Source organism: Aedes albopictus, chromosome 3 (genome assembly GCF_035046485.1).
Source record: "Aedes albopictus strain Foshan chromosome 3, AalbF5, whole genome shotgun sequence".
Classification (NCBI taxonomy): domain Eukaryota; kingdom Metazoa; phylum Arthropoda; class Insecta; order Diptera; family Culicidae; genus Aedes; species Aedes albopictus.
In genome coordinates this window covers 323,961,342-323,986,535 of record NC_085138.1, presented here as the reverse complement: position 1 = coordinate 323,986,535, position 25,194 = coordinate 323,961,342, and the positions used below count along the sequence as shown (strand labels likewise).

Here is a 25,194-nt window from a genome sequence, read left to right as displayed (position 1 = left end):
AAACGCCCCTGAAACCTACTCCTAAAATCAATACACCCCACAATCTCACAACCTCCCTCAGTTTTCCCCTACATACGTCTCCTGGTCGTCGTTGCTATTGTGATTGTCATTATTACATTTTCTTATGCAAAATACAGTCTGGTTTTTTTTACGCGGGGGATACGTACCGCGTAAAAAAAACTCGCCAATTCTCGACGAATCATGCAAAAATAAGGCAATGATTTTTTTTTGTATGGAGTAAAAAATCTGACTGTATTGGTGCTGAGAAGATCTTCCTGCTAAAAAAAGGGGCAAAAAAGGTGCATAAATCAAAAGTGCTTTCTGGTTTATGAAGAAAACCCCTCAAAAAACTATACCGCCAATTATTTGTGTCAGTTTTAATTTAACAACATTTTCTAAAAATACTTAAATCACCTAATAACTTTTTTTTTCTAGATTTTTTAGCTAAGTTCTGTAAAAAGTAGTTGAAAGCTAATACAAAATAGGTTATATTACCGCTCTCATCTTAAAATTTGGTCAACCCAATTTCCAGCGACACTGCCGTAAGTTTATATTCATTTTTTAGAAAATTTGGCAACTTTGGATTAAGTTTACATGCAAAATTTTTTGAAAAAGATTCTTTTAAATCATGTTTGACTTATTATCTTTCGAATGAAACCTAGGGTTTTGAAATCGGACGCAAATTGGCGGAGATATGGGCCTAAAAAAAATGACATGTTTTTGAGGGGGTGACCCCAAACTTTTGAACGGGAGTGTATTATCAAAGTTTTTTTTTAATCTTGTAAATCTATTTGTGGAAAATTTTTACATCCGTTTCATTTTTCGATAATAATTGCACGGGAAAACTCAGGTTCAGACAGAGAACTATAGAAGGTAGGAATGGTGTTTAAAATTACATAAAAAATGAGATGGCAAAATGTTTCAATGGAAGTTGTCGATTTCTGAGCAAAACCAATATAATTTTGAAATGAGACATTCAAATGGGCAAACTACACGAAAAGCAATTTCTGCATAATGTCCAAGACTTCCAATTGATCCCTAATTGAAGTCCCTCCAGTTTTTACGCCTTAGATCACGGAGAGCCCCCAAGCACTGCCATTGGTCCCCGCTGCTGCAATGGCTGGGCGTGTAGCCATGGCCCTCGTGGGGCTCGGTCCGTGTTAGATACATATCAGAAAAAGGACTACTAAATTCTGGCAAACAGACAGGCCCTTGGTGTTTTTTCGGCGACGAGACGAAAATTGTCCTATATACCGACTGCGATGAGAAGCACGTGGTTTTGGGCTGTGGCCCACGAAAGGGGCAGGGAAAAATGAATATTTTATCACCACTTACCGCACGCAAAAGTTCGTATGCATTCCGATGTTCGCTGTGGCATCGTGGATGCCACCATAACTGTGCTTTTTTGCAGCTATTACTCAGTAGGAGTGAACTCTGTTAGCCGAGGTACGGTGGTTTGTTTTGCTCTTGATTGGGATGTTGTGTGGTCTCTGCTAGGGAAAATGGTCTCGTGAATGAAATTTTAACCTTTTGGGAATGGGTGTGATAGCAACAGGGGCTCATTCTGCGAAGCAGTTAGGAATGTTTCTAAAGTTGCATGTACAGCTTAGATTGGATGAAGAACGCACACCTAAAGGAATACTATAGACCCCATTGAGGTCCATAGCCTCTTACCCACCAGCTCCTATTACTACTTCCTACTAGGGGAAATGGAGAGACCAACTCCGGTGGGTTATGTGTTAGCGAAAGGGTGGCTTGGTTCTGCAAACCTGTTCAGTTCTGTTCTTCAGTTTCGGAGCGGATGATCGACTTTCACATGCCAGTGAAGAACTCTACGCTCAACTGTACAGCATGGTTCACTGGAATGTTAGAGGGATAGTGTCCAGCCTAGCGAACTAGCCTGTTTCATTTTAACGGAGAGCCAACAGCAGAATAATACGAACCGAAAGTAATGGCAACGAGCCCATCGAACAGAACGGAATTGCGATTGGAAGTTGAGGATTACAAATGGATAACTAATTAATGAGGCGTCCGATTTGAATGCGGTCTTCGGCAAAGTTGTAGCATATAGAGTAGCCTAGTATTATCAAGGGTCGACTAACCCAATAGGGCACTTGGGAAATGCTACGGTCGATTGAATGAAAAACATCGTTTTCCCATAGTAATTCCCATACAAACTTTGACGGGCTTGTACAGTCTCAATTTTCAACCAAATGAGCTCAAATTTTGTGAGAAGGCATATAATCTGGCTAGGAATCGAATAAGTGGTGTGAAGCAAAAACGATTTTTTGAACCACGCTAATGATCATACATAGCACTTCTTCCAACTCTTATCAGCAGACGGAATCGCAAACTGACCACGTTTTGATTGATGGACGGCACTACTCTAAGATATTCAACGTCAGGACCTATCGTGGCGCTAACATAGACTTCTACCTGGTGATGGTGAAACTAGTCCAAAAATTTCCGTAATCAACTACTTACGGTCACCCCGGTACAATTTAGAGCGACTGAAATAACCAGATCCCGCCTTGCAGAATGTCAACAAAGCGTTGTACGTCAAGGAGGAGCTCGATGTGCCTCCTCCAGAGGACTGCTGGATAACAATAAAAGCAACCATCAACGACGATGCCAGGAACACCATCGGATACGTGAAACGGAGGCGATGGAACGAACGGTTTAACGAGGAGGGCAGAGTGCTTGGGGAGAGGAGGAACGTAGCGTAGGCAGTAATGCTGCAACATAGAACCCGGCAGAGCGTGGATCGGTACAAGTGGACCCAGAACACCGCACCACCTGGAAGAAGTGAAGTATGAGGGAAATGGATTTGATGTTCGATTCTCGAGATACACGGAAGTTTTACCAGAACCTTAGCACATTTCGTGCCGCGAGCTTAACTACTCACCTTACATACTTCACCCAAGCCAAAGATTTTTAAGTACAAGATAACCCACTCTTCCATTTCTCATACCATCTGTTGGCGAACAGATTCGTTCGACGACAACGTCACATGCAGCGGGAAATCGAACCATTTGAACAAAAATAATCAAGTTAGCTATGGTTTTTGCTGCGTAGTAGACGTCATTTGAGAGAGTCGGAGGTTAACGTAGCAAAAAGTCAAAGTTCTTTGAAACAAACCATAAAATTCGTTTTGTTTCTGGTGTTTATGGGAATTATCGTAAGCTTTTTTATAAACCGTTATGATGGTTGATGCACGGGGTGAGGTCCGGACAGCTTACACTGTGGTGATCATCAGAACACTCACTGAATTAGAAGTACTACGTATACTCACTTTTGGTAATCTCAGCCTACACCCCTCTCCCCTCTCGTAGACTTTGGTCCATGCAAAATTTTGCGAAATTTATATGGACCGTAGACCGTAGGCCAGACCCCTCCGTTCCCCCAACAGAGCCTATGTAGTTTATGGACAGGCCCTGAGAAGAAACTTCAGCGATCTCGGTTGGGATGTGAGTTTTTGCTATGCCAGAGACTAGTTCTGGCTACGCCAAAGCTTGGTGTAAGCATTTACATAAAACTAATCGGAGAGTAACACATTTCAATCTAGTCGCACTCACAACTTGATGACGTCTGGAACTTTTTCAAAATTTTCATTGTTTATCCTTTTCTTTTTCAATCATAGTCACCCGTCGGTTTGCGGCAGTAAATTAGTTCGACCGCGAGTCAAGCGTGTCGCTGCAGTCGGTAAAATGCGTTCGCCAGTTCGGCGCCAGAGTGGGTCATATTCTTAATTTATTATATTTGCCCAAGCCCAACGCTCTGTGAGAGAATTGCTGCTCAACACACCTTAAAAGCTACTGAAGTTCCTTGTTACATTATTGCATCTTCTTTGTCGCAAGTTTGTCGCAAGTTAGAGAACTGTCAAAATGAAAAGACGCGCAAGGTTTTCGCAACACATTTGGAACATAATCTGACCAAACAAACCAGAGTCAGATGTTGCATGACTGTAACATAGCACATACAATGCAAGCTGACTGTTTATCACTTGTGAGGAATATGTAAGCTCCGCCTCCACGAATCGATGTCAAACACGTGAGTATTTGGTGATATCTATGAAACAAAACCGAAACATTACGAAATTTGGAGTTCAAATGCAACTCAATTGACAAGATAGAAGTTGCGTGTTCTTTCAGCGCAACTCCTTTAGAACAAAGCATACAAAGTCAAATTTTGTATGATGTTACAGGTGCAGCTTGGGGGTGGTTCTGTATTGATATGCCTGAGTAGAGGAAAAGATCTCAATAATAGCATATTTTGATATGGAAATCAAAAATTGATATTGGTTTGAATGATGTAAGAAATATAATTCGTTTGATGAATGGACAGAAAGAAGAAAAATAAGTTGAGAAAATTCACCACAGACGTACGGTACGTCAAAACTTAAGGTTTTTGATTTGGGTACAAATTCAGCACGGCCAGAACTTTCAAAGACTTCTCACATTGCTTCGGCGACAATGAGAGTTTTTGTGTCAATGCCTTTGAAAATTTCTTTGGCAATTTTATTGAGATTTCTTCTGTAATTTCTTTGCATTGCATTGCATTTATATTTATTCCTCCAAAAACTGCTTCGGCAATTTCTTCAGGATATTCCTTCGGTGACTTCTTTGAGAATCCCTTCTAAAAATGCTTTATATAATACTTGAGTAATGCTATTTATGCAGCAATTCCGTTGAAAATCCGTTGATACTTTCTTTCAAATTTCCTCCGAACACTTAATAGGCACCTGCATTTTGTTGGTTATTGATTTGGATATTTTACATGCAATTATGTTAGGAATTCCATCCACAATTCTTTCGGCATATTTTTTGTTAATTCCTTTAACCATTGTTTTCAATTTCTCAGGTAATTCACTTGAAATTTCTGAAATCCCCAATTGGAATTACAGTTTTAGAAGGAATTACGATGTACTCTTCACACTGAACAAGAGTAGAAGCTACGCCTAACAGACAACTGGATCGAAGTTTTGCGACCCGGATCGTTTAATGATTTTTGCTATACCGAACCACCGTCGCGATAGGTTCGTTTGGGCCAAATTTGGCCTATGCTGTGGGTCTTTGTAACGTGAAAACCGAAATGTTGGATGAAAACTTGAGAATCCGTTGATGAGTTGTTTCTCCCAAGTCTGAGAGCCACAACCTCCAAACGGAATTCCTAAAAAATAGCCGAAAAAAGAGAACGTTGTCCAAAAAAACTAAAAAAAAAATCTTAAGGACCTTTCGGAAAGTATGGCGAAAGAATTTCGAAAATGATTCCTGAATGATTTTCTTAAAATAATGCCAAAGAAATTTCAAAAGAAAATGGTAAAGGACGCCTTAAAGCACTTGCTGGAGGAATTTTTGAAGAAACCCTCAAAGAAATTGCCAAAGGAATTTCCAAATGTAAGGAATTATTGAAGGAGCTCTGAAAATTTGCCGATTTTTTCTCAAAGAAATTATCGAAAAAATATCAGAGATATTTGCCTGAGAAGCTTTCGAAGTAATGAAATTGCCAAGGGATTTTTCTTGGAGAAATTCTAAAAGACACCGTCGCAGGCATTCCCAATAGCATCACTAAAACATCAAGAGCAAAGAGTCTAGATATCATTCATAAGAATTGCAGAAGGAATTTACAAAAAAAAATTCTGGAAGGAGTTTTAAAACGAATTATAGAAAGATTGATTAATAAACTCTCAAAGGAAATACAAAAAAACCTAACCGAATAAATTGCAAAGGGATTTTTCGAAGAATTTTCAAAGGATTTCCCGTAGGCATTTCTGACTTTATTACTAAATACATTACCGAAAGATTTTATAAAGGAAATGCCAGAGAAACTGCTGGATACATTCTAGAAAAATACAGTTCCCAAGAAATCGTCAAAGAATTGCTGAAGTAAACACAGAAAAAATAACTCTCTTAACAACTTCTGGAAGATTTACCGATGAAATTGCTAAAACAATCGTCAAGTTTACTTCTTAAAGCATTCTTGAAACAGTTTACAATAGATGAAATTGTCAAAGGATGTGTTGGAAGATTTTTTGAACAAATTTCCGAAAAGGAATGTTAGGAGGTAGCCAAGGATAGTCGGCTCACTATTTACAATGTTTGAGGTGATGTTTTTTGGAAAGCTCTCGCCAAAAAGGTTGGCGATATATGACCGACGACCAACTGGTGAAGATACTCAAGTAACAATGAATGCTGAACAATGAGAGTATTAGTTGAACATTGGCTGGTTAATGTTGTTGGTAGTGGCTGAATACAATGACAGCTGAATATTGGTCTGAAGTATTGCTTGTTCAACCTCTTTAATCAGCCAGACATAGATAGCTGAATATCAAGTTGAACAGAATATTATTCATCTCTATAACCAGCTTTGACACGTACACCAATATGCAAAATTCATCATCTGTGATTCAACCTTTAATCAAATAATTTTGACAGCTGACCCAAGCGGTGTTTTCACAGAGTCCACATAGCTTCTTCTGCCTCAATACAGCATTAGTTCAACTTAAGCTTTTGATTATTCAGATACAACAAGCATTGTTCTCGTTTTCGAGGATATGTATACATTCGTGTGTGATGTAGGTGATAAGGTGAGTGACTATAAACCAGGAGTTCCGAGTTCAATTTCCAGTTTTCGCATTGATTAATTTATACATCCCAAAGCATGTCTTCTGGAAATGGAAAGCCGCAGATGGTAAAAATAAGTTTGAAAAACGTTTTTTTAAATTTCTAATAAAATTTCATAAAATTAATTAATTGCTGACCAAGGGGGAAGACAGCTCGACACAGAGCAACACTTTGTAGCTCGAGCAACTTTGAGCTACTCACATTTTGCTCTGAAAAGCTCGATGTATATGGCTACTTCGATCTAAACTTGTTGAACCACAGGGACAAGAATGACATTTTTCACTTGAGTTGTGGTGAAGATGCGATCAAATATGAGTCTGGTTCCCCATGTTTGGTCGGCTTGAAATCATGATTTATGCAAATCAATGGTGGTTCCGGAAACGCCTTTGCGGAGCAGTTCTACTACAGTGAAGAAGGGATAGCAGCACCTCCGGAACATCGCAATAACTGTGCCACCACCGCCTTACACCGCGGTGTCTCTAAAAGCTAAGGCAAAGCAGCAAAAAAAGAGCAAAAATTGAACGCTTCTCGCTGACCGGGAGTTATTAAATTAATAACTGTTATTTCGGCAAGAACACCGTTGCCTCGAAAAATGGCCAGAATATGCGAACGATCGAGACGAGTATAGTCCTCTAGATAGCAGCAGTCATCACCGATCGGAACAAGGATGACTACCGAGTATGAGGATTCCCGCAACGACCCAGTCGAAACGAATGCAAGAATGCAAGCTCCGTGTTGCGGTGGCATCGTGAAATCTGAAGCCAAGCTGAGATTTGCGGGAAGTGAAATGACTTACATTTAGTTACCAATTTTGAATACTCAACAAATATAATTCGACTAAAACATTTCCAGGGTCCAGTCAGAAGGAACCGAAACCGTAGGAAGAATCTTTGATACGCCTTCAGATGATACCAAATAGCGATATCCAGGAAACGAAAAATTCATGAACAGCACTGGCCACTGACTAAATTTTCTATTAATTATTTATTGTAATTATATTTTAAGAATATTTTTAATAAATAGGTAAACAATGGATTTGCAGTTTTTGTTCAACTTATAACTACTTATAAGCAACGTTTGAATTTTTGTAGTCAAAATTTGGCTACTTTTTCAAATATGGATTTACAAGGTCTGTGCCACTTTTCCACCACCTAAGAAAATCGTTTTGTTTACTCCTGGAATCATGATGTGAAGACACCGCTATTGCTTAATCTACAATCTACTTTACGGAATAGATCAACTATATTCTTTTGGAGACGATTACTCTAAGACCAGGAACAGCTTAATGAAATTTTCGCTCTATATCTTAACGGAAACAACACGGGACAAGTACCAGTAACCCCGTGTTTTAGAGTACGCACATGAATCCGTTAGATCTCACTCTTCCCACTAAGCCGTGCCGGATCCAGACAAGCCTGAAGAAGAAAAGCACACCTACAACGTCGCAATAATTTTGCTATATTATCCGAGGCCGGGCTCAACTTGTTCCAGTGAAGTGAAACACATTTGATTAACCTTCCTTTGGCATTGGGGTAATTTTTTACCCAAACCTTACACTACGCCAGCGAGCTTGCACCGACGTGACGTCAAAGGAAGGTCAATATTCTCTCTTCTGGCAGATTTATTTTCTCATTCAAAGTTGTTTATTGACAGCTGCCGTCTCAGGGTAACAGCAGGTTGCTAAGCACATTCCAAAATCGAGTTACACGAGTTGCTCGGAGCTGCTCAAAATCTAGCTCCAGAGTAGGCTTCAGAGCAAAAGCTGTCTTCCCCCTTGTTGCTGACCAAGTGCATATTAAGCCGTAAATCAGCCTTTCAAAGAACCTCAAACCAGCTTAGAGCCAATTATCCTGCATCATATTTTTTTTTCAACTGATCGAAGCTTGTTGACAAGCAATTTGAAAAAAAAAAAATTCAAGGAGAAGATACGACGAAGCCACACCATGAATTTTCAAGAGGACATATCTGAAGAACCGAATGACGGTTCGCGCTGAAAAGTTGATCAATTGGTCACCACCAGCGGGTGACCAAACGATCAACTTTTCAGTGCGGTGTGACATTTGGTTCTTCAGATTTGTGCTCTTGAAAATTAAAACTTTTATATTAATAGCTGATATTTAGGACTGTTCTGTACAGGGGGTGGCCAAAATGTTTGGAATAGGCAGCTTTTTTTCTCACAAAAAGTTCAACAAGCTGTAACTTTTCATGTATCAAGAAATCTCCAGAGCTCGATTAGTTAACCTTTCGCGAAGTTAGAACCGTTCTCGTAAAACACTGTTTTTTTGACAACTAATTTTTCAACTGTCATATCTTGGAAACAAGTTAACCGAAACTCAAATTTGTACCAATGATGCATATAGAATAGGTTGACAAGCCGTCAAAATTTGAGAATTTTTGGTGCAATCTATGAAAAGTTACAGCATGTTGAACTTTTTTGTGAGAGAAAAATAGATGCCTATCCCAAACATTTTTGCCACCCCCTGTATATCTCAAAATGGCTTTTGGTGTCTTTTAAAGCGTATTAACTTTTTTTAAAATCATTGAAAAATTGATGTTTTGGTCACCTTTCAGATGTCATTATTTCTTCTGTATTTAATCGCAACCTTTAACGTATTTATTTTTTTTCTCAATCATTCTAATAATGTAAAAAAGTTTAAGGGAGTTGAATACACACTACAATAATAACACGAAAAATAAAATTTTCATTAAAAACCTAGATTAATCCACCTAGTGGTGATAGTGCCTTTCTCGTCGAATATGTACTCAAGAGCCATAAGCCGAAGGTTCCTGAATTCTGAGAATACTCTAGAACGTAACAAATCTCATCTTCTTCTTTTATCACAGTTCTCGTTGACTTCTTACGGCATCATCAGCATGTTGCAGCCATGTTGCAGCATGTTGCAGCATCGGCAGCCATGTTGGATTTGTGGCTCGAAATTTCAAATTTTGCCACCAAAGTGAATATTCGTATGAAAAAGTATCATCCTATATGCTCACTCACAGTGATTGCGATGATACTTTTTCTTATACGTTGCTGCTTGTTTTCTTATACGTTGATTCTTTCAGGAATTCCTTCAGATATTTTATTCAGAGATTCTTCCAGAAATTTCTCATGGAATTCCTCCAGGAGCTTAAATTGGCCTTCCTTCGGGAATTGTGGCTAGGATTCCTCAAGCAACTCCTGCTGCGATTCTTGCAGCAATTTCTCTTAGAACTCCTTCAAAAATTTTTAATATGGTACCTTCAGGTATTCTACTAGGGAAGTTCCAGAAATTCTTCCGAAAAATCTCCCTTGGATTTTTCTAAAAATCCCTTCGGTGATTCTTCCAGAGATTTCTTCAAGGATTTATCCAGGACTTCCTCCAGAGTTTCTTCCAGAAATTCCACAGAAGATTTCTCCAAGAACTTCTATTGCCCTTCCTCCATGAATTCCAGCTGGAATTCTTCAAGCAATCCCCATTAGAACTCCTTCAGAAATACTTCTAGGGAATTCTCCTGGCATACTTATTTGCAGCAACACTTTCGGGAAATCCTCCTGAGATTTCCAGGCATCCTCCAGGTATTTTTAGGAGAACTACTTTTAGGATACCCCTGGTATTCCTGATTCAAAGAATTCCTCCAGATATTCCAGATGGGATTCGTCAAGCTATTCCTGCGATCATTCAAGCTATTCTTCCTCCAGAAATTCTAACTGTGGAACTTTAGAAATTATGCTACGGATTCTTCTAGAGCTTTCTCCTGGCTTTTTTGCTGGCTTTCCAGGCAAACTTCTTGGTATTCGTGTAGAAATTTCTTTGATTGTTCTGCCACGGATTTCTCCAAGCATTCATCCAGGAATTCCTTCAGAGATTTTATCCAAAGATTCCTCCAGAAATTCCTGCAGAAACTCCTTTTGGCCTTCCTTCAAGGATGCCTCAAACAAGTTTTCCTGCGGTTCTTCCAACAATTTCTCCATAAATTCTTACTAGAATACGTCCAGAAATTCTTTTAGTGATTCCTATACGAATTTATCCTAGCATTGTGGCTGAAGTTCTACAGGAAAATCTTCCCGAGATTCCTTCAGAAATTCCTTCTGCGAACCTTTACCGGTTCTTGCAGGGACTTCTCTAGGTATTCCAAGGATTTTTTCTTTGGATTCTCCCAGGCATTTCCTGTGTAGGTTCCTCCAGCAATTACTCCTAGGATTTTTGCTGAGATTTCTATAATTATACATCCCGGAATCCTGCAAATAATACCTCTTGAGATTTTTCCTGTGATTTCTTCAGAAGCTCTCCGGTGATTCCTCCAGGAATTTTTAACCAATGATTCTCTCATAAGCTTCTTATGCTCTTCCTCCAGGAATTTCAGCTGGATTTCTCAAGATATTCCTGCTATGGTTCTTCCAGCAACCCCTCCTAGGACTCCTCCTGAAATACATGCTGAAATACCTCACGGAATTCTTCTGAAGGATTCTTCTAAGAATTCCTCCAGGGATTCCTCCAAAAACTTGCTAGGATTATTCAAGGCAATCTTCATAGGAGCATTGCCTTCAGTGTTTCTTCCTGGGATTTCTCCAAATATATTATCATTGGATTCCTCCAGGAACCCCTCTTGACTTTCATCCAGGAACTCCTCCTGGGATTCCATAAGCGATTCCTGCTGCCTCTAATGTGTCAGCAATGCCTTCTAGGTCTCCTCCAGAAATTATTATTGTGATACCTGCAGGAATCCCTCTAGAGATTTCTTCTGGTATTCTTGCTGGTATTCTTCTAGGCAATTTTCCTTGGATAATTTCAGAAATGCCTTTGATTCTTCCAGGAATTTTTCTTAAGACTCATCCAGGAGATCCTCTAGAGTTTTTATTCATGGATTGCTCTAGAAATGAATCATGATATTACTCCTGGAACTCCTCTTGGTCTTCTTCAAGGAATTTCAGCTGAAGAAATTGCAATATAAATCTCTAGAGGATTCCCTAAACGAATTTCGGGAATAGTTGGAATTTCCAGGGAAATTCCAGGAGGTATTACTAGAAAAATCTCTAGTGAAATCGTTTAGGGATGCACGGGAAAAACTTAAAATTTATTAGAAGGCACAGATTATAGCTAATTGACAAATTGAGAGATGGGTGGAATCCTTCAGCATCATACACGAGACGCGACATGAGACAAGACATAACACTTATCGTTCTTACAATCATCAAGAAAAGTTTAAAATTGCCGGTTTCAGGCGAGATCTAGCCCATCTACAGGACAATGTCCGACTGACTGCGTTGATTTTCGTACGTTGTTCGTACACGTCCAAAACCGAAGAGTTCATTTCGGGACCCACGCTTTACTTTCCTTCCGAAGGAAGAACTCACATTGTTTTGTGAGTTTGTCGGGAGTGGGATTCGAGCCCAGGTCCTCGGCGTGATAGTCAAGTGATCTAACCATCACACCAGGTCCACTCCACAACTTCGAAAGTTCTAAGGTAATTTTGATGAAAATTTTTCCAGTAATTTCTTTTGGAATTTGTCGAGAAGTTTTCCGTGAATTTCATAGGATTTTCTTCAAGCAAGCCCAGTTTAGAATTTCTGATTTTTCAATTCAGCAATTTTCGGAAGCAATAGATATAACTGGAATTAAATCATAAAGAATTGCAAAATAATCACGATGAAATTCCCTGAGAAATTTGCAAAATAACTGGAAAAACATGCTAAAATAATTTCAGAAGAATAGCTATTGAAATTATGAAAAAAAAAAAACTAAAGGAATTAAATAAATTAAATTGCAATGAAACTACCACAGAAATTAAAAAAAAAAAACATGCTGAAGGAACTATAAACTTTTACAGTTTATGCTAACGTAAGAACTTCACGACACACACGATATGCGACATGAGACAAGACATAACACTTATCGTTCTTACAATCGTCAAGAAAAGATTAAAATTACCTTTACGTCGACCGGTTTCGGGCGTGATCTAGCCCATCTAGCCTAGGGCTAAAAAACTCGTTAACACAGATAATTTTTTTTTCAAAGTAGTTATAAATTCATTACCGGTGGAATTCCGAAAGAAAACATCAAGGCTTTTTTTTTTAATTGGCTAAATTCAATCTTAAAATAAATTGCCGAAATATATTCTTTAAAAATTTTCACAAACATTCACACAAAAATTTCGAAGAAATCCTCAAAGAATTTTCCGAAATCATCAAAGGAGTTCCTGAATAAAATTTTGAAAGAATTCCAAAAGTAATTGTCGTGGTATGACCGTGACACAATTTTTAAAGAATCGCCAAAGATTTTTTTTCAAATAAATTTTCGAAGGAAACCTTTGAGAATTTTTCCGAATCAATTTCCAAATGAATTACCGAAGAAGTTCCCACAGTAATAATCGAAGTTACCAAAATTTCCAAGGAAATTGCTGATAAAATTCCCAAATAAATCTTCAATGCAAGTAATATCGGGATTGCCGAAGGCATTCCAAAACTATCTACTGCAGGAATTCCTTAAATAATTACAGAAGAAATCTAGAAGAAATTTTCTAAAGAATTTTTATTACAATTGGTCGGGGTTCTGCTAAACCGAACCACCAAAGACCATTTTTTGAAAAATTGAGTTTTCTTAACCATTAAGTGAAGAAAATGATGATGTTTCTTCCATGTAAAATCCAGTAGCTCTGACAGCTCTTCGTGGAGTAAATTCAAAATTTCTGTTTGACGGAACATACAAAACATCATTTTGCATCCAACCAGAGTGAACTGTAAACCGTTCGATAGAATCAGCGAAATATTTTAGTTTTGGTCCAGGTGATGAACATTTCAAGTTCTTCTCATCGCCGTCAAATTTCTAACTTCTAACCGACTCATAGAAACAATCTGTGAGACAAATGAACACGTTATTAGAAATACGGGTGTGGGTGGAACCAATTACGTTTCGATGGCGCTGATTGGAGCGATTTATAAAAGAATTTCCGAATAAATTTTCAAAGTTATTGCCGATAAAATTTTCAAATGATGCGTGAAAGGTCTCTCTCTCTCTTCTTGGCGTAACGTCCTCATTGGGACAAAGCCTATGAGCACTTCCACAGTTATTAACTGTGAGCTTCCTCTGCCAATGACCATTTTGCATGCGTATATCGTGTGGCAGGCACGAAGATACTCTATGCCCAAGGAAGTCAAGGAAATTTCCTTTACGAAAAGATCCTGGACCGACCGGGAATCGAACCCATCACCCTCAGCATGGTCATGCTGAATAACCGTGCGTTTACCGCCTCGGCTATATGGGCCCTGCGTGAAAGGTGTTTAGTGTCAATTTCTAAACATATTACCAAATAAATTCTTAAAGAAATAGCCGAAGGGGATCCAAAGAAATTTCCGAAGAAATTTGCCAAATCCAAAGGAGTTTCTGAGGGATTTGCCAAAGGAGTCTTAATTGAAATAAATTGCAAAACAATTTCTAAAACACAAATTCCATGTATTATACGCAATCAAGTTATCAAGTTTCCAAACCTCACATCAGTACAACGGTTTATCATTAGTATATCATTATACTAAGAAATTGAGGGTGGATCGGTACTTCCTTTTACAAAAAAAAAGCAAAATAACCTAGAAGCCACTGAAACTGGCACCCCCTAGGCACCCCCTGGGAAAAAATCCTAGATACGCCAATGCATGGATTGGTTATTATCGGTGACAAATATCGGAAACAGCTTGTTAAGCGTTACGCGTTTCGACCTACTATTCTTCGGTTATCGTCAGACGCATTCAGTTGGATTCACCCCTTCAACTTCGTTAGTTTAATATCCATATAAGCGGTTCAGATATGGTCTGAAATTATTTTCCTGCTTACCGTTCATCTGATTATCGAAAAAGCCGCTCTTTGATGTGTCGCATGCATGGGTTTGGTTCACTTTTTTAATTGGCCACTTCCGGCGGGACACCTGGAACCGGTTCCGGAACACAACCGGTTCAGATAAGGTATGGAACTATTTTCCTGCCTACCGTTCATCTGGTTATTGAAAAAGCTGCTCTTTGATGCGTCGCATGCATGGGTTTGGTTCAATATTTTTATTGGCCACTTCCGACAGGACACCCGGAACCAGTTCCGGAACACTACCGGTTCAAATATGGTCTGAAACTACTTTCCTGCTTACCATTTAACTGGTTATCGAAAAAGCCGCTATTTGATGTGTCGCATGCATGGGTTATGTTCACTTTTATATTTGGCCACTTCCGGCGGGACACCCGGAACCGGTTCCGGAACACTACCGGTTCAGATATAGTCTGAGACTATTTCCCTACTTCCCGTTCATCAGATAATCGAAAATGCCGTGGTTTGATGGGTCGCATGCATGGGTTTGGTTCACTTTTTTAATTGGCCACTTCCGGCGGGACACCTGGAACCGGTTCCGAAACACAACCGGTTCAGATAAGGTATGAAACTATTTTCCTGCCTACTGTTCACCTGGTTATTGAAAAAGCTGCTCTTCGATGCGTCGCATGCATGGGTTTGGTTCAATATTTTTATTGGCCACTTCCGATAGGGCACCCGAAACCGGTTCCGGAACACTACCGGTTCAAATATGGTCTGAAACTACTTTCCTGCTTACCATTCAACTGGTTATCGAAAAAGCCGCTATTTGATGTGTCGCATGCATGGGTTATGTTCACTTTTATATTTGGCCACTTCCGGCAGGACACCCGGAACCGGTTCCGGAACACTACCGGTTCAAATATGGTCTGAAACTACTTTCCTGCTTACCATTCAACTGGTTATCGAAAAAGCCGCTATTTGATGTGTCGCATGCATGGGTTATGTTCACTTTTATATTTGGCCACTTCCGGCAGGACACCCGGAACCGGTTCCGGAACACTACCGGTTCAGATATAGTCTAAGACTATTTCCCTACTTCCCGTTCATCAGATAATCGAAAATGCCGTGGTTTGATGGATCGCATGCATGGGTTTGTTGCATTTTCATATCTGGCCCCTTCCTGGGGTACCGGTCCGGAACGCCTAAATGGCCATAACTCCGGAACGGCTGGACCGATCCGAACCATTTTCAATAAGGAACAATGGGACCAGATTCCACGTCGAATGAACCGTCGGTCGTTAAAATCGGTTGATGTTTACTATCTAAAAGTTAGGTGACCTTTTTTGTACACACACACACACACACACACACACACACACACACACACACACACATACGCACACACATACATACACACACACACATACATACACACACACAGACATCATCTCAGCTCGTCGAGCTGAGTCGATTGGTATATAACACTTGACCCCTCCGGAGGCTCTATCAAATTTTCGTTTTTGGAGTGAACATATAGCCTTTCGGTACACCTTGGTGTACGAGAAAGGCAAAAAGAAAAATCAAAAACCAAAATTCACAAAATCGAAAATTAAAAAGAATCATCTTTTAAAACACGTTTAAATCGATTTGAGACGACGAAAAATGATATTTGGGTCAAAATAAAAAAAAAATAAATATAAGAAATGTAAATTATTAAAAATATGTTTTGCCTTTCTCGTACACCAAAGTGTACTGAAAGGCTATATATTTTCTCAAAAAACGAATTTCAGGAGGGTCCAGTCACATATACCAATCAACTCAGTTCGACGAATTGAGGTGATGTCTGTGTGTGTGTATGTGTGTATGTATGTCTGTGTACAAAAAGGTCACTCACTTTTAGGGCACTTCCCAATGGCCGATTTTTCGGATTATAGCTCGAATCGAACCGGAAATTTACCGCATTGTTTGCTATTAAAAATGGTCCGGATCGGTCAAGGCGTTCCGGAGTTATGGCCATTTGAGTGATCCGGACCAGCACCGGTAGAACTGGCCACATATAAAACTGAACCAAGTCCCCGACCAAGCCCAATCATGCGACACATCGAACTGCGGCGATTTTTGTAACTTTCAGCATGGTTGACAAATTTTGTGCGGATATTAACACAGGAGACTGAAAATTCTACGATGTCGGTCCAAAATTCAAGATGGCGGTCTAAAATCCAAAATGACGGCTCCAAATTCAAGATGGCGGCTGTATAATGGAGTTTTAAGCCCTAAACCATGCAATATGGGTATATGTTTTATGGGGAAGATGAGTCCAATAATGGCGACTATAATATCCAAGATGGCGGTCTAAAGTCCAAGATGGCGCCTCCAGTTCAAGATGGCGGCTGTTTTATGGAGTTTTAGGCACTAAAATCATGTAACATGGGTATATTTTGTATGGGGAAGATGTCTGAAGTCCATAAATGGCGATCTGAGTATCCAAGATGGTGGTCTAAAATTCAAGATGGCGGTTTCAAATTCAATATGGCGAGGCCCTACACCATGCAATAAGGGTATGTTTTGTATGGGGTAGATGTCCGGTGTCCAAAAATGGCGACCTGAACATTCAAGATGGCGTTCTAAAATTCAAGATGACGGCTTCAAATTCAAGATGGAGGCTGTTTTAGACCCTAAAACCATGCAATATGGGTACATTTGGTATGGCGGTCTAAAATCTAAGAAGGCGGCTCCAAATTCAAGATGGCGGTTGTTTAGTGGAGTTTTTGGCTCTAAAACCATGCAATCAGAGTATATTTTGTACGGGCAAGATGTCCGGAGTCCAAAAATGGTGACCTGAATATCCAAGATGGCAGCTCCAAATTCAAGATGGTGGTTGTAAAGTGGAGTTTTTGACTCTAAATCCATGTAATATGGTTATAATTTGTATGGGGAAGGTGTCCGGAGTCCAAAAATGGCAACCTGAATATCCAAGATAACGGTCTTAAATTCAAAATGGCGGCTTCAAATCAACATGGAGCCTGTTTAATGGAGTTTAGGCCCTAGAACTATGAAAAATGGGTATATTTGGTATAAGGAAGATATCCGGAGTCAAGCAATGACGACCACAATTTCCAAGAGGGCGATCTAAAATCCAAAATGGCGGCTCCAAATTCAAGACGGTGGCTGTTTAAAGCAGTTTGAGACCCTAACTGCATGTAATATGGGTATATTTGGTATAGGGAAGATGTCTGGAGTCAAAAATGGCGACCGCAATATACAAAATGGTGGCCCAAACACCAAGATGACGGCTCCAAATTCAAGATGGTGGCTGTTTAATGGCGTTTTGAGCTCCAAATCCGTGTCATATGGGTTTATTTGATATAGGGACGAATTGTGGACTCCAAAAAATGGTGACCAGATGGTGGCTGTTCTATGGAGTTCTGGGCTTTGAAACCATGCAATATGGGTATATCTGGTATGGGGAAGAAATGTGGAGTCTAAAAATAAAGACCAGAATAGTCAAGATGGCGGACTTAAATCCAAAATTGCGGCTCAAAGTTCAAGATAGCGGCTTTTTGTTATGGTGAAATGGGAGAGCGTCCAGGTACATTTTTGACTCGCATTTTTGAGAGCACCGATCTCGTCATCCACAAAACGCCCGAAAACGAAAATGCTACTCAATGTTTATCACGAGTGTGCAAGGCTACTCATTGCTTCTTCAGCTCTGTTTGTTGTTTAGATGACGAGATCCGTGCTTTCGGTATTTGCAAGGCAGCCATTGTGACAGCCATCTGTGGATTCGCTCATATATGTCCTTAAGACATATAGGCGCAAACATCAAAGTTACATAAACGATATGATTTCTGGTGGCATGTAATGGATTTTTGTTTAACGTATGAAAGTGCGATATTCATCTACATGTGACTTGAGTTTTGTTAAAATGTGTTTTCGAAGGCACGAGGAAGGCGCCATCACCGCTAGGTGGATTAATTAGGGTTTTTTTTTAAATTGTTCTCCCAACTTATTGAAACACATTGTTTACTATTCGTTATAATTATACATTCAAATCTTCGCCTTTCTTCACAGCCGATGAAACCGTATCCACAGTTGGAGTAGGTTTTTCCACATCACTGACCCGATTGGAGTGTTGCTTTCTTTTGCTCAAGGGTCTAACGAAACAGAAGTAGGCAATTTCAATCAAGCTCAACAAGCTGGTACCCGTGAACAGTCCCAGCAGTCCTCCACAGTTGGCAATGAAGTCCGTCAATCCGTACAGCTCCGATCGAACCATCGCAAAGAACTGCGGTTCCTTGAAGAAAACGCTGAGCGTTCCCAAGTAATCTCTAAAACGATGAGGTCGATGAAAGGATGAACTGGATCATGGGACTTGCATAATACTTACGCTCTCACACCTTCGACGTTCCCTCCACTCGTGAAACTTTGTTTCAGTATTTCAAAATCGTACTGATACGAAGTGCAGGATGGAAAGCAGCTACATTTTGCCCGGAAATTTAGGGCATTTAGTTCGGGTACAGCATTTGCATACTTTTGGCTAGACGAGGACTCAACTTTGATGAACTCCGACATGGCTTGCTGAAGGCAGCCAAGATTTCGTGTTTCGCAGACCTGCATTCCTTCGGAACGCACCATGCTGAATTTCACACATTTGCAACGCTCATATGTGTAGTTCGATAGGCACTCGATCTCGCAATTGTTCTGGGTGTAGATTTGAAAGTACTTCAGATAGCGTTCATCCTCGAAGTAACATTGACGCGTTTCAGGTGGATAGCCACGAAGCTTGGGGCTTGTTTTGACGACGAGAGGTTTGACAGCAATCTGAGTAACGTGTTCAAATGGGATCACGACCGAGTTTATCATTTGTGGATAATCCGCCGGAGAATGTAGCAGTACTTTGTGTCCTCGGTTTAGCGAATCCTCACATGCATTGCTCAAATCGTTTTTGCGCCCAGTTAAGATTAAGTTGCATCCCGCGTACTTTCCAACTCCCAATCCACGATAGGGTACAATATCCTTCGTATATTCTTTTACGTATCCTTCTTCGGGGAACCAGACATCATAATCGTTACGTTTTCTAGTACCAGATCTTTTTCGAGCGTGTCGAGAATCTTTAGCCAATGTTACATTTGAAGTGGTGTTTCGGATTTGTTGGTTAGCTCGCCGCAAAAGCTCATCTATTTCCCGAACACTTCTATCTTCGTCATAACCTAAACGGAGGGGGTAGCCGCGAAGGAACATATATGGATCACTCACGGGAAATGATTCCTCTCGTAACATACGATCCTCACGGAGCATGTTAAAATTGACACATAAACCCATGTCTGTCATAACGTATTGGAGGTAATATATCACCTGACTTCTTTCATCAAAATCGCATTTCCCTATGTAGTCTTCCATAGGGACAGAAATATTCGCTACTACCAACGAATAACTTAATGGATTCTTCTTTTCCGGCAGATCCTTGCTATAGAGTTTACTCAGCTTGAGAATATGCTGGCAAAGCTGAACTGCCGCCAGAAAGTGGTCCGACCTGAAATCAACGGTCAAAAGAATTATCAATAACAAACACTTCCGATGAAAATTTCAAAGTCGCCCCTTTTTTATCAAGAAAAAAAAATGGAAAGGTTTCAGCTAAATCCTGGGGATTTTTTTTTATTACCGTACGAATTTGGGCCGAAGGGTCTCAGATTTTCATGAAACTTTTTCCACAGACAGGGCTCATGCATATATGAACAAAACAAAATTGGAAAAATTCATAACTTAAGAACGAAGCATCGTAGAAACAAAGTTGTTTTTAGAAAATGGAAGAAAAATTTTCTCAAAAAAAAAATGAACTGGAAAAAGTTTTCCACAAACTTTCCACAGCTGAGAAAATTCACAAAGAAATGCCGGAAAAACTATTTTGTTAAAAAATGTCCAAATGTGGCATATGCATTTTTTTTATATCATAACTCAATAACGAAGCATAGTAGAAACAAAGTTTGTAATGAAAATAAAAGCAAATTTTCTCAGAAATCCAATAAGAAAACAAAAAAATATGAACTGGAAAAAGTTTTCCACAAAATTTTCCACCGTTGAGAAAATTCATAGAGAAAAACCGGAAAAAACTATGCTCAATCTCGCGACAAATGAAAAAAAAAAAAAAAAATTTTTGAGAAGGTAATTTCATAAGCTTTGATCGTTGAAATTTTTGGAATGCACTTTTTTTCGTTCCTGAGTTATGGCCAATTTTATGAAAAATTACCATATAATATAGGCTTACATGGACATTTTTCACAAATTTGGCCATAGCTCAGGAAAGGGAAAAAAGTGCATTCCAAACAATTCAGCGATCAAAGCTTATGAAATATTTTTTTGAAAATATTCCGCGAATTCGAGCATAGTTTTTTCGGCTTTTCTTTATGAATTTTCTCAACGGTGGAAAATTTAAGGGAAAAAATTGTCTACTTCATTTTTTTTTTACTTTTGAGAAAATTTGATTTCATTTTTATTAAAAAACTTGTTTTTACGATGCTTCTTGAGCTATGATTAAAAAAAAGGCTTACATACATTTAGACATTTTTCAACAAAATTGGCCATAACTTAAAAAACGAAAAAAGGGCATTCCAAAATTTTGTGAAAAACTTTTTCAAGTTCATATTTTTTTTATTTTTGAGAAAATTTGCTTTCATTTTCTTAAAAAAAAAAAATGTTTCTATGATGCTCCGTTCTTAAGTTAATATTTTTCAAAGTTTGTAGTGCCAAGGGAAAACAAAAAAATCCACCTGAGTTTTTCGAGAAAATATTAGATGCTGATTTTTCTTTGTTCATATATCCATGAACCTTGCCTTTGGAAAAAGTTTCATGAAAATCTGAGACCCTTTGGCCCAATTTGTACGATATAAAAAAAATCCCTCCTGTCAAAAGCTTCATCGACTTATTCTGTTTCATAAGATAATTTGTTAGAGATTATGAGCTTTACAAGAGGGTGACGGGTTCGATTCCAGAAGCCAGAATATTTTCATAAAGGAAATATCCTTGACTTTTTTGTGGCATAAAGTATCTTCGTGCTAATAACTGCTGAAATGCTCATAGAACACTAAGCTATGGGGGTGACCCAAAACATTTGATCGGGAGTGTACACTTCGTTGAAACAATCTTCAATATCTTACGCATTTTCATATGCTTCGCTTTGCTGGATCTGATTAGCTTCCTTGCCGAAGTTGTACCTCGGCTTGGATATCCTTCCCGGTGGACAGATGGTAATCGACGGGAACGGAATTTCCGTGATCGAAACCGGTTGGTTTTCGTAGTTCACCACTATCGGCGTTAGGTTCCACTTTTGCCAGGTACTCCCAATCAGCATGACACAGCCGCCCACCGACACAAGAAACATCACTATCCACCAAAACTTTTCGCACACGGTTCGCTCCGGATCGCTGAAGTAACGCACTCCGTGCACCGAGCTGGTGGCACAATATTCGTTGAATATTGTTTTCGATGGCGATTTCGATTTCTTCCTAAACCAACGCATCTTTTCGGCGGTTTGATACTGAATGGGTAAGCTGTATGGTACTGATTCACAATAAATAAGGCTTTGTTTCCTAATTTCCACGTAATTTACATATGGGCGTTTACTGCCTGAGTAACATATTTCGACGATTTGCATTATTTTATTACTACTTTTGGGCGTGGTAAAATGGATGGCAGGTCGTAACGGGAGACACAATTGTAGGCTATGAGAATACAAAGTACGATAAGATTGGTTGTTAATGGGTGTTAATAAAGCTCTAATTAACAAATTAAAGTAATAAAAATATGGAAACGACTGGCATCCAGGACCTGACGACAGACTTAGAGCGATAACGATAAGCTCTCGATGTTTCACTATACAATGCATATTGAGTAAAAAATGTGTTTTCAATTTCAAATTTCTCATCAAAGTTACTTATGAACCACTTTGAGAGCTTTCAAAACTGTAGACTTTCGTGCGCAGAGATTGTTGCTGTGTCATTCCGTTCAAAAGAAATTGATTATTTTCTCTAAAAAATAGTCGGGGTTCAATACTCTTTTTTAAATAACGCCTCTCTAATTATTATGAAAATTTTAGAAAAAAGAAAAAATTGAAAACCACGAGAGATTTTTTTTTTAGTTTTGCTTCCACTCATAATAGGGTATGTGTGCCATCAGTAATCTCACGCTCCCATGTTCATCCTATTCGAAAACAAGCGATTACGGCACCGATCGATTCCGTTGTTTTTGTTTTCATGCGTGCTCACTTCTAACAAAAAATACAAAAATACGAAACAAAACAAACAGCGCTTCAATCCTTTGTTTTTCGTAGGATGAAAATGGGAGCCACATGCTTAATAAGGGAACCAATACCCTATCAGCATTCCAAAAACTCTGATTTCATAAAAAAACGCCTCTAATTCTTAAGGCGAAACTGGAAGCATTTCCTCACTTTTTGGTTTTTGATTTTTTATTAATTAATCGGTTTTCGTACACATGTAGAGTATGGATCAGGGTATCTCTTGATTTTTTTTGTTGTGGAAAATGTTTTTCATTTTTGCAGAAACCATTTTTGAACAAAATTTCACAAAAAATGGTTTCTGCAAAAATGGAAAACATTTTCCATCACAAAAAAAATTCAGATGATATCCTGAAGGCAAAGTACGTTTAATTGGCAAATTGAGAGATAAATTTGTGAAAAAATTACCACTTGTTTTGGTGGGATTCGAACCCACGACTCCGTTATCGCTAGTCCGGCGCTTTAACCAACTGAGCTACAGAACAAGTTACAACTCTGCAGAATAGAAAGTCAAACTGGATTCGAAGCACCACCCTAAACCGGGTCCGTCTTTCACAACTTTATCTCTCTTTCGGCTCTTAGATGCCAATCTCCCGCACTCTCGCGGCCTACGAACAACAAGTGTGCTCGTATTGTTTTAAGAATGTTGATATTGAAGCTCGACTGACACATACTTCGTCACCGACCATATGATCGGTGCAAACTCAGTTGGACGGCCGTGCGTCCGTCCGCGTTGAGCGCTCAACCAAAGGTTGCTCTCTGGATTGTTTCAGATATTCCCCCCGAAGTTTGTACATTGATTTCTCCCGAGATTCTTCCCGGGAATTCTTCATTGATCCTTCCTGGTTATTTTCCAGGGATTTCTGTCCAAAGTTCTGTCTATGATTTCTCCAGGATCTTATTCTGGATTCTTCTCCCGGGATTCTTTCATAGGTTGCTTCAAAAATTCTTTCAGAAATGTCTATCAGGATACCTTCCAGGTTTCTTTCAGGGACCCCGCCAGAAATCTTCGCTGGCTTTCTGCTGAGATTTCTTCAGGGATTTCTACAAGAATACTTTAATTAATTCCTCCCATGATGATGATGATGATGATGATGATGATGATGATGATGATGATGATGATGATAACCCAAATAAACAATGAGAAGGTAAGGTTCAAATAACCATCAACTATTAAAAAACAGTTTTTTCGCTCAAATTCACAAAGCCACTGTTGAAATTTATTTCACTATTATCTAGATAGTTGATAGTAAATAGAGTGCAGTGATAAATTTGTATTACAATTGGATGAAAATTGAACGAAAAAAACTGCCTTCGAGTTTTTCAATACGGATGATGGTTTGTGTTCCTTTATGGACCACCCTAATGAAAACCAATTCTCAAAGCAGGCAATTTACTTTGCAACAGCTTGAAACTATATTTACCATTTATTTTAAACAGGGAGAATAAACAATTTTGCAACATTACTTATCGTTCTTTTTAGCTATATCTATTATCTTTACTTACATTTTATAGTATTCTTCAGTAATCCTGGGTTTTCCCACGGGTATGGCGGCTTACGGTCTGATCGACGGCGATTTCACCTATCACCAAAATACTCTTAGAAACAAGTCTACGTTTACCTCAAATCAACCTTACCTCTAGATTTATTTTGGAATCGCAATTTCCTCAAAAACTACTCGCACTAATCGCACTATTCGCAAATTATTTCACTAACTCTTACTCAACTTCAAACTGTACTTTTTGCTTCAAAAAAGATCTGAACCATTTTGATAATCTTCATTCTGTTATTGTTTATGATTTTATTTACATTTCGCCTTCTCACTTTCTCTCTCCCCAACATACCTTCTGACATCTATGCTCTGCACACCGTTCATCCGTCCACCGGTGTTGTCTTGCCCTGTGTGGAACGTATGCTGCGCAATGGTTGCGCTGTCGAAAGGTGGTACGGGGCTGTGCCAACAGTTTGTTTTCTCATAAAATGCACCTTTACAGCAGGTCATTTAATAAGCGTCTCAAGTGCAGCCTAAATGCAGGTTTTGGCCCAATATGCGGCTGATTTAATGCTTATCCCTCAGACTATCGGAAATGAAAATAAAAATATGTTCAGAATTGCACACTTTTTCTCCTGTTCAATTTTTATTCTCACTTTGCTCTTCAAAACGAGATAATTCAAGCAAGTTCGGAAGTAATGGACAGATTTTTTTGTTTACAGACTAGAAAAGGCTACGCAACTACTGTCAAATTTTAACTAGCTGTTTAGTTGCTAATTTATGACAGTTTTGCAGTCAAACTGCTACCAGTAAGCAGATGGAATGTGATTAAATTCTTCAACACAGCTTGTTTTAATTCTTATTGGTTACCTAGGGGCTGTTCATAAACCACGTTGGACACGAATGCCAACTTATATGGTAAAGTGTCTTTAATAAAATATAATAATAATAAATGAACCACTTAGACCAAAATTTGGTCATCTCAGACCCACCCTCCTCCCCACTCGTAGACT

The 25,194-nt window shown here is 39.1% G+C and overlaps 2 protein-coding genes across 2 annotated transcripts in view; both read right to left on the bottom strand.

Annotated features, from left to right (window-relative positions):
• The window catches only part of LOC109401295 (apolipoprotein D-like), a 96,328-nt gene that overhangs the window by 20,844 nt on the left and 50,290 nt on the right, over positions 1–25,194 (bottom strand). The gene's annotated exons all lie outside the window — the stretch shown is intronic.
• On the bottom strand, positions 17,423–25,149 carry LOC115257021 (pickpocket protein 28-like). The gene is made up of 2 exons (XM_062842815.1): positions 21,550–25,149; positions 17,423–19,928 (listed from the first exon to the last, which is right to left on the bottom strand). The coding sequence occupies exons 1-2, from the start codon at positions 22,314–22,316 to the stop codon at positions 18,779–18,781; spliced, it is 1,917 nt and encodes a 638-aa protein (XP_062698799.1). The 5' UTR covers positions 22,317–25,149; the 3' UTR covers positions 17,423–18,778.

Bases quoted from the DNA above. Each gene is read 5' to 3' on its own strand.
- LOC115257021 (XM_062842815.1), bottom strand. From the start codon at position 22,316: ATGAGAAATTTGAAATTGAAAACACATTTTTTACTCAATATGCATTGT. The intron at 19,929-21,549 runs GTAAGATATTGA...CGTTGATTTCAG, and splicing joins AGCGAAGCATATGAAAATGC to GTCGGACCACTTTCTGGCGG.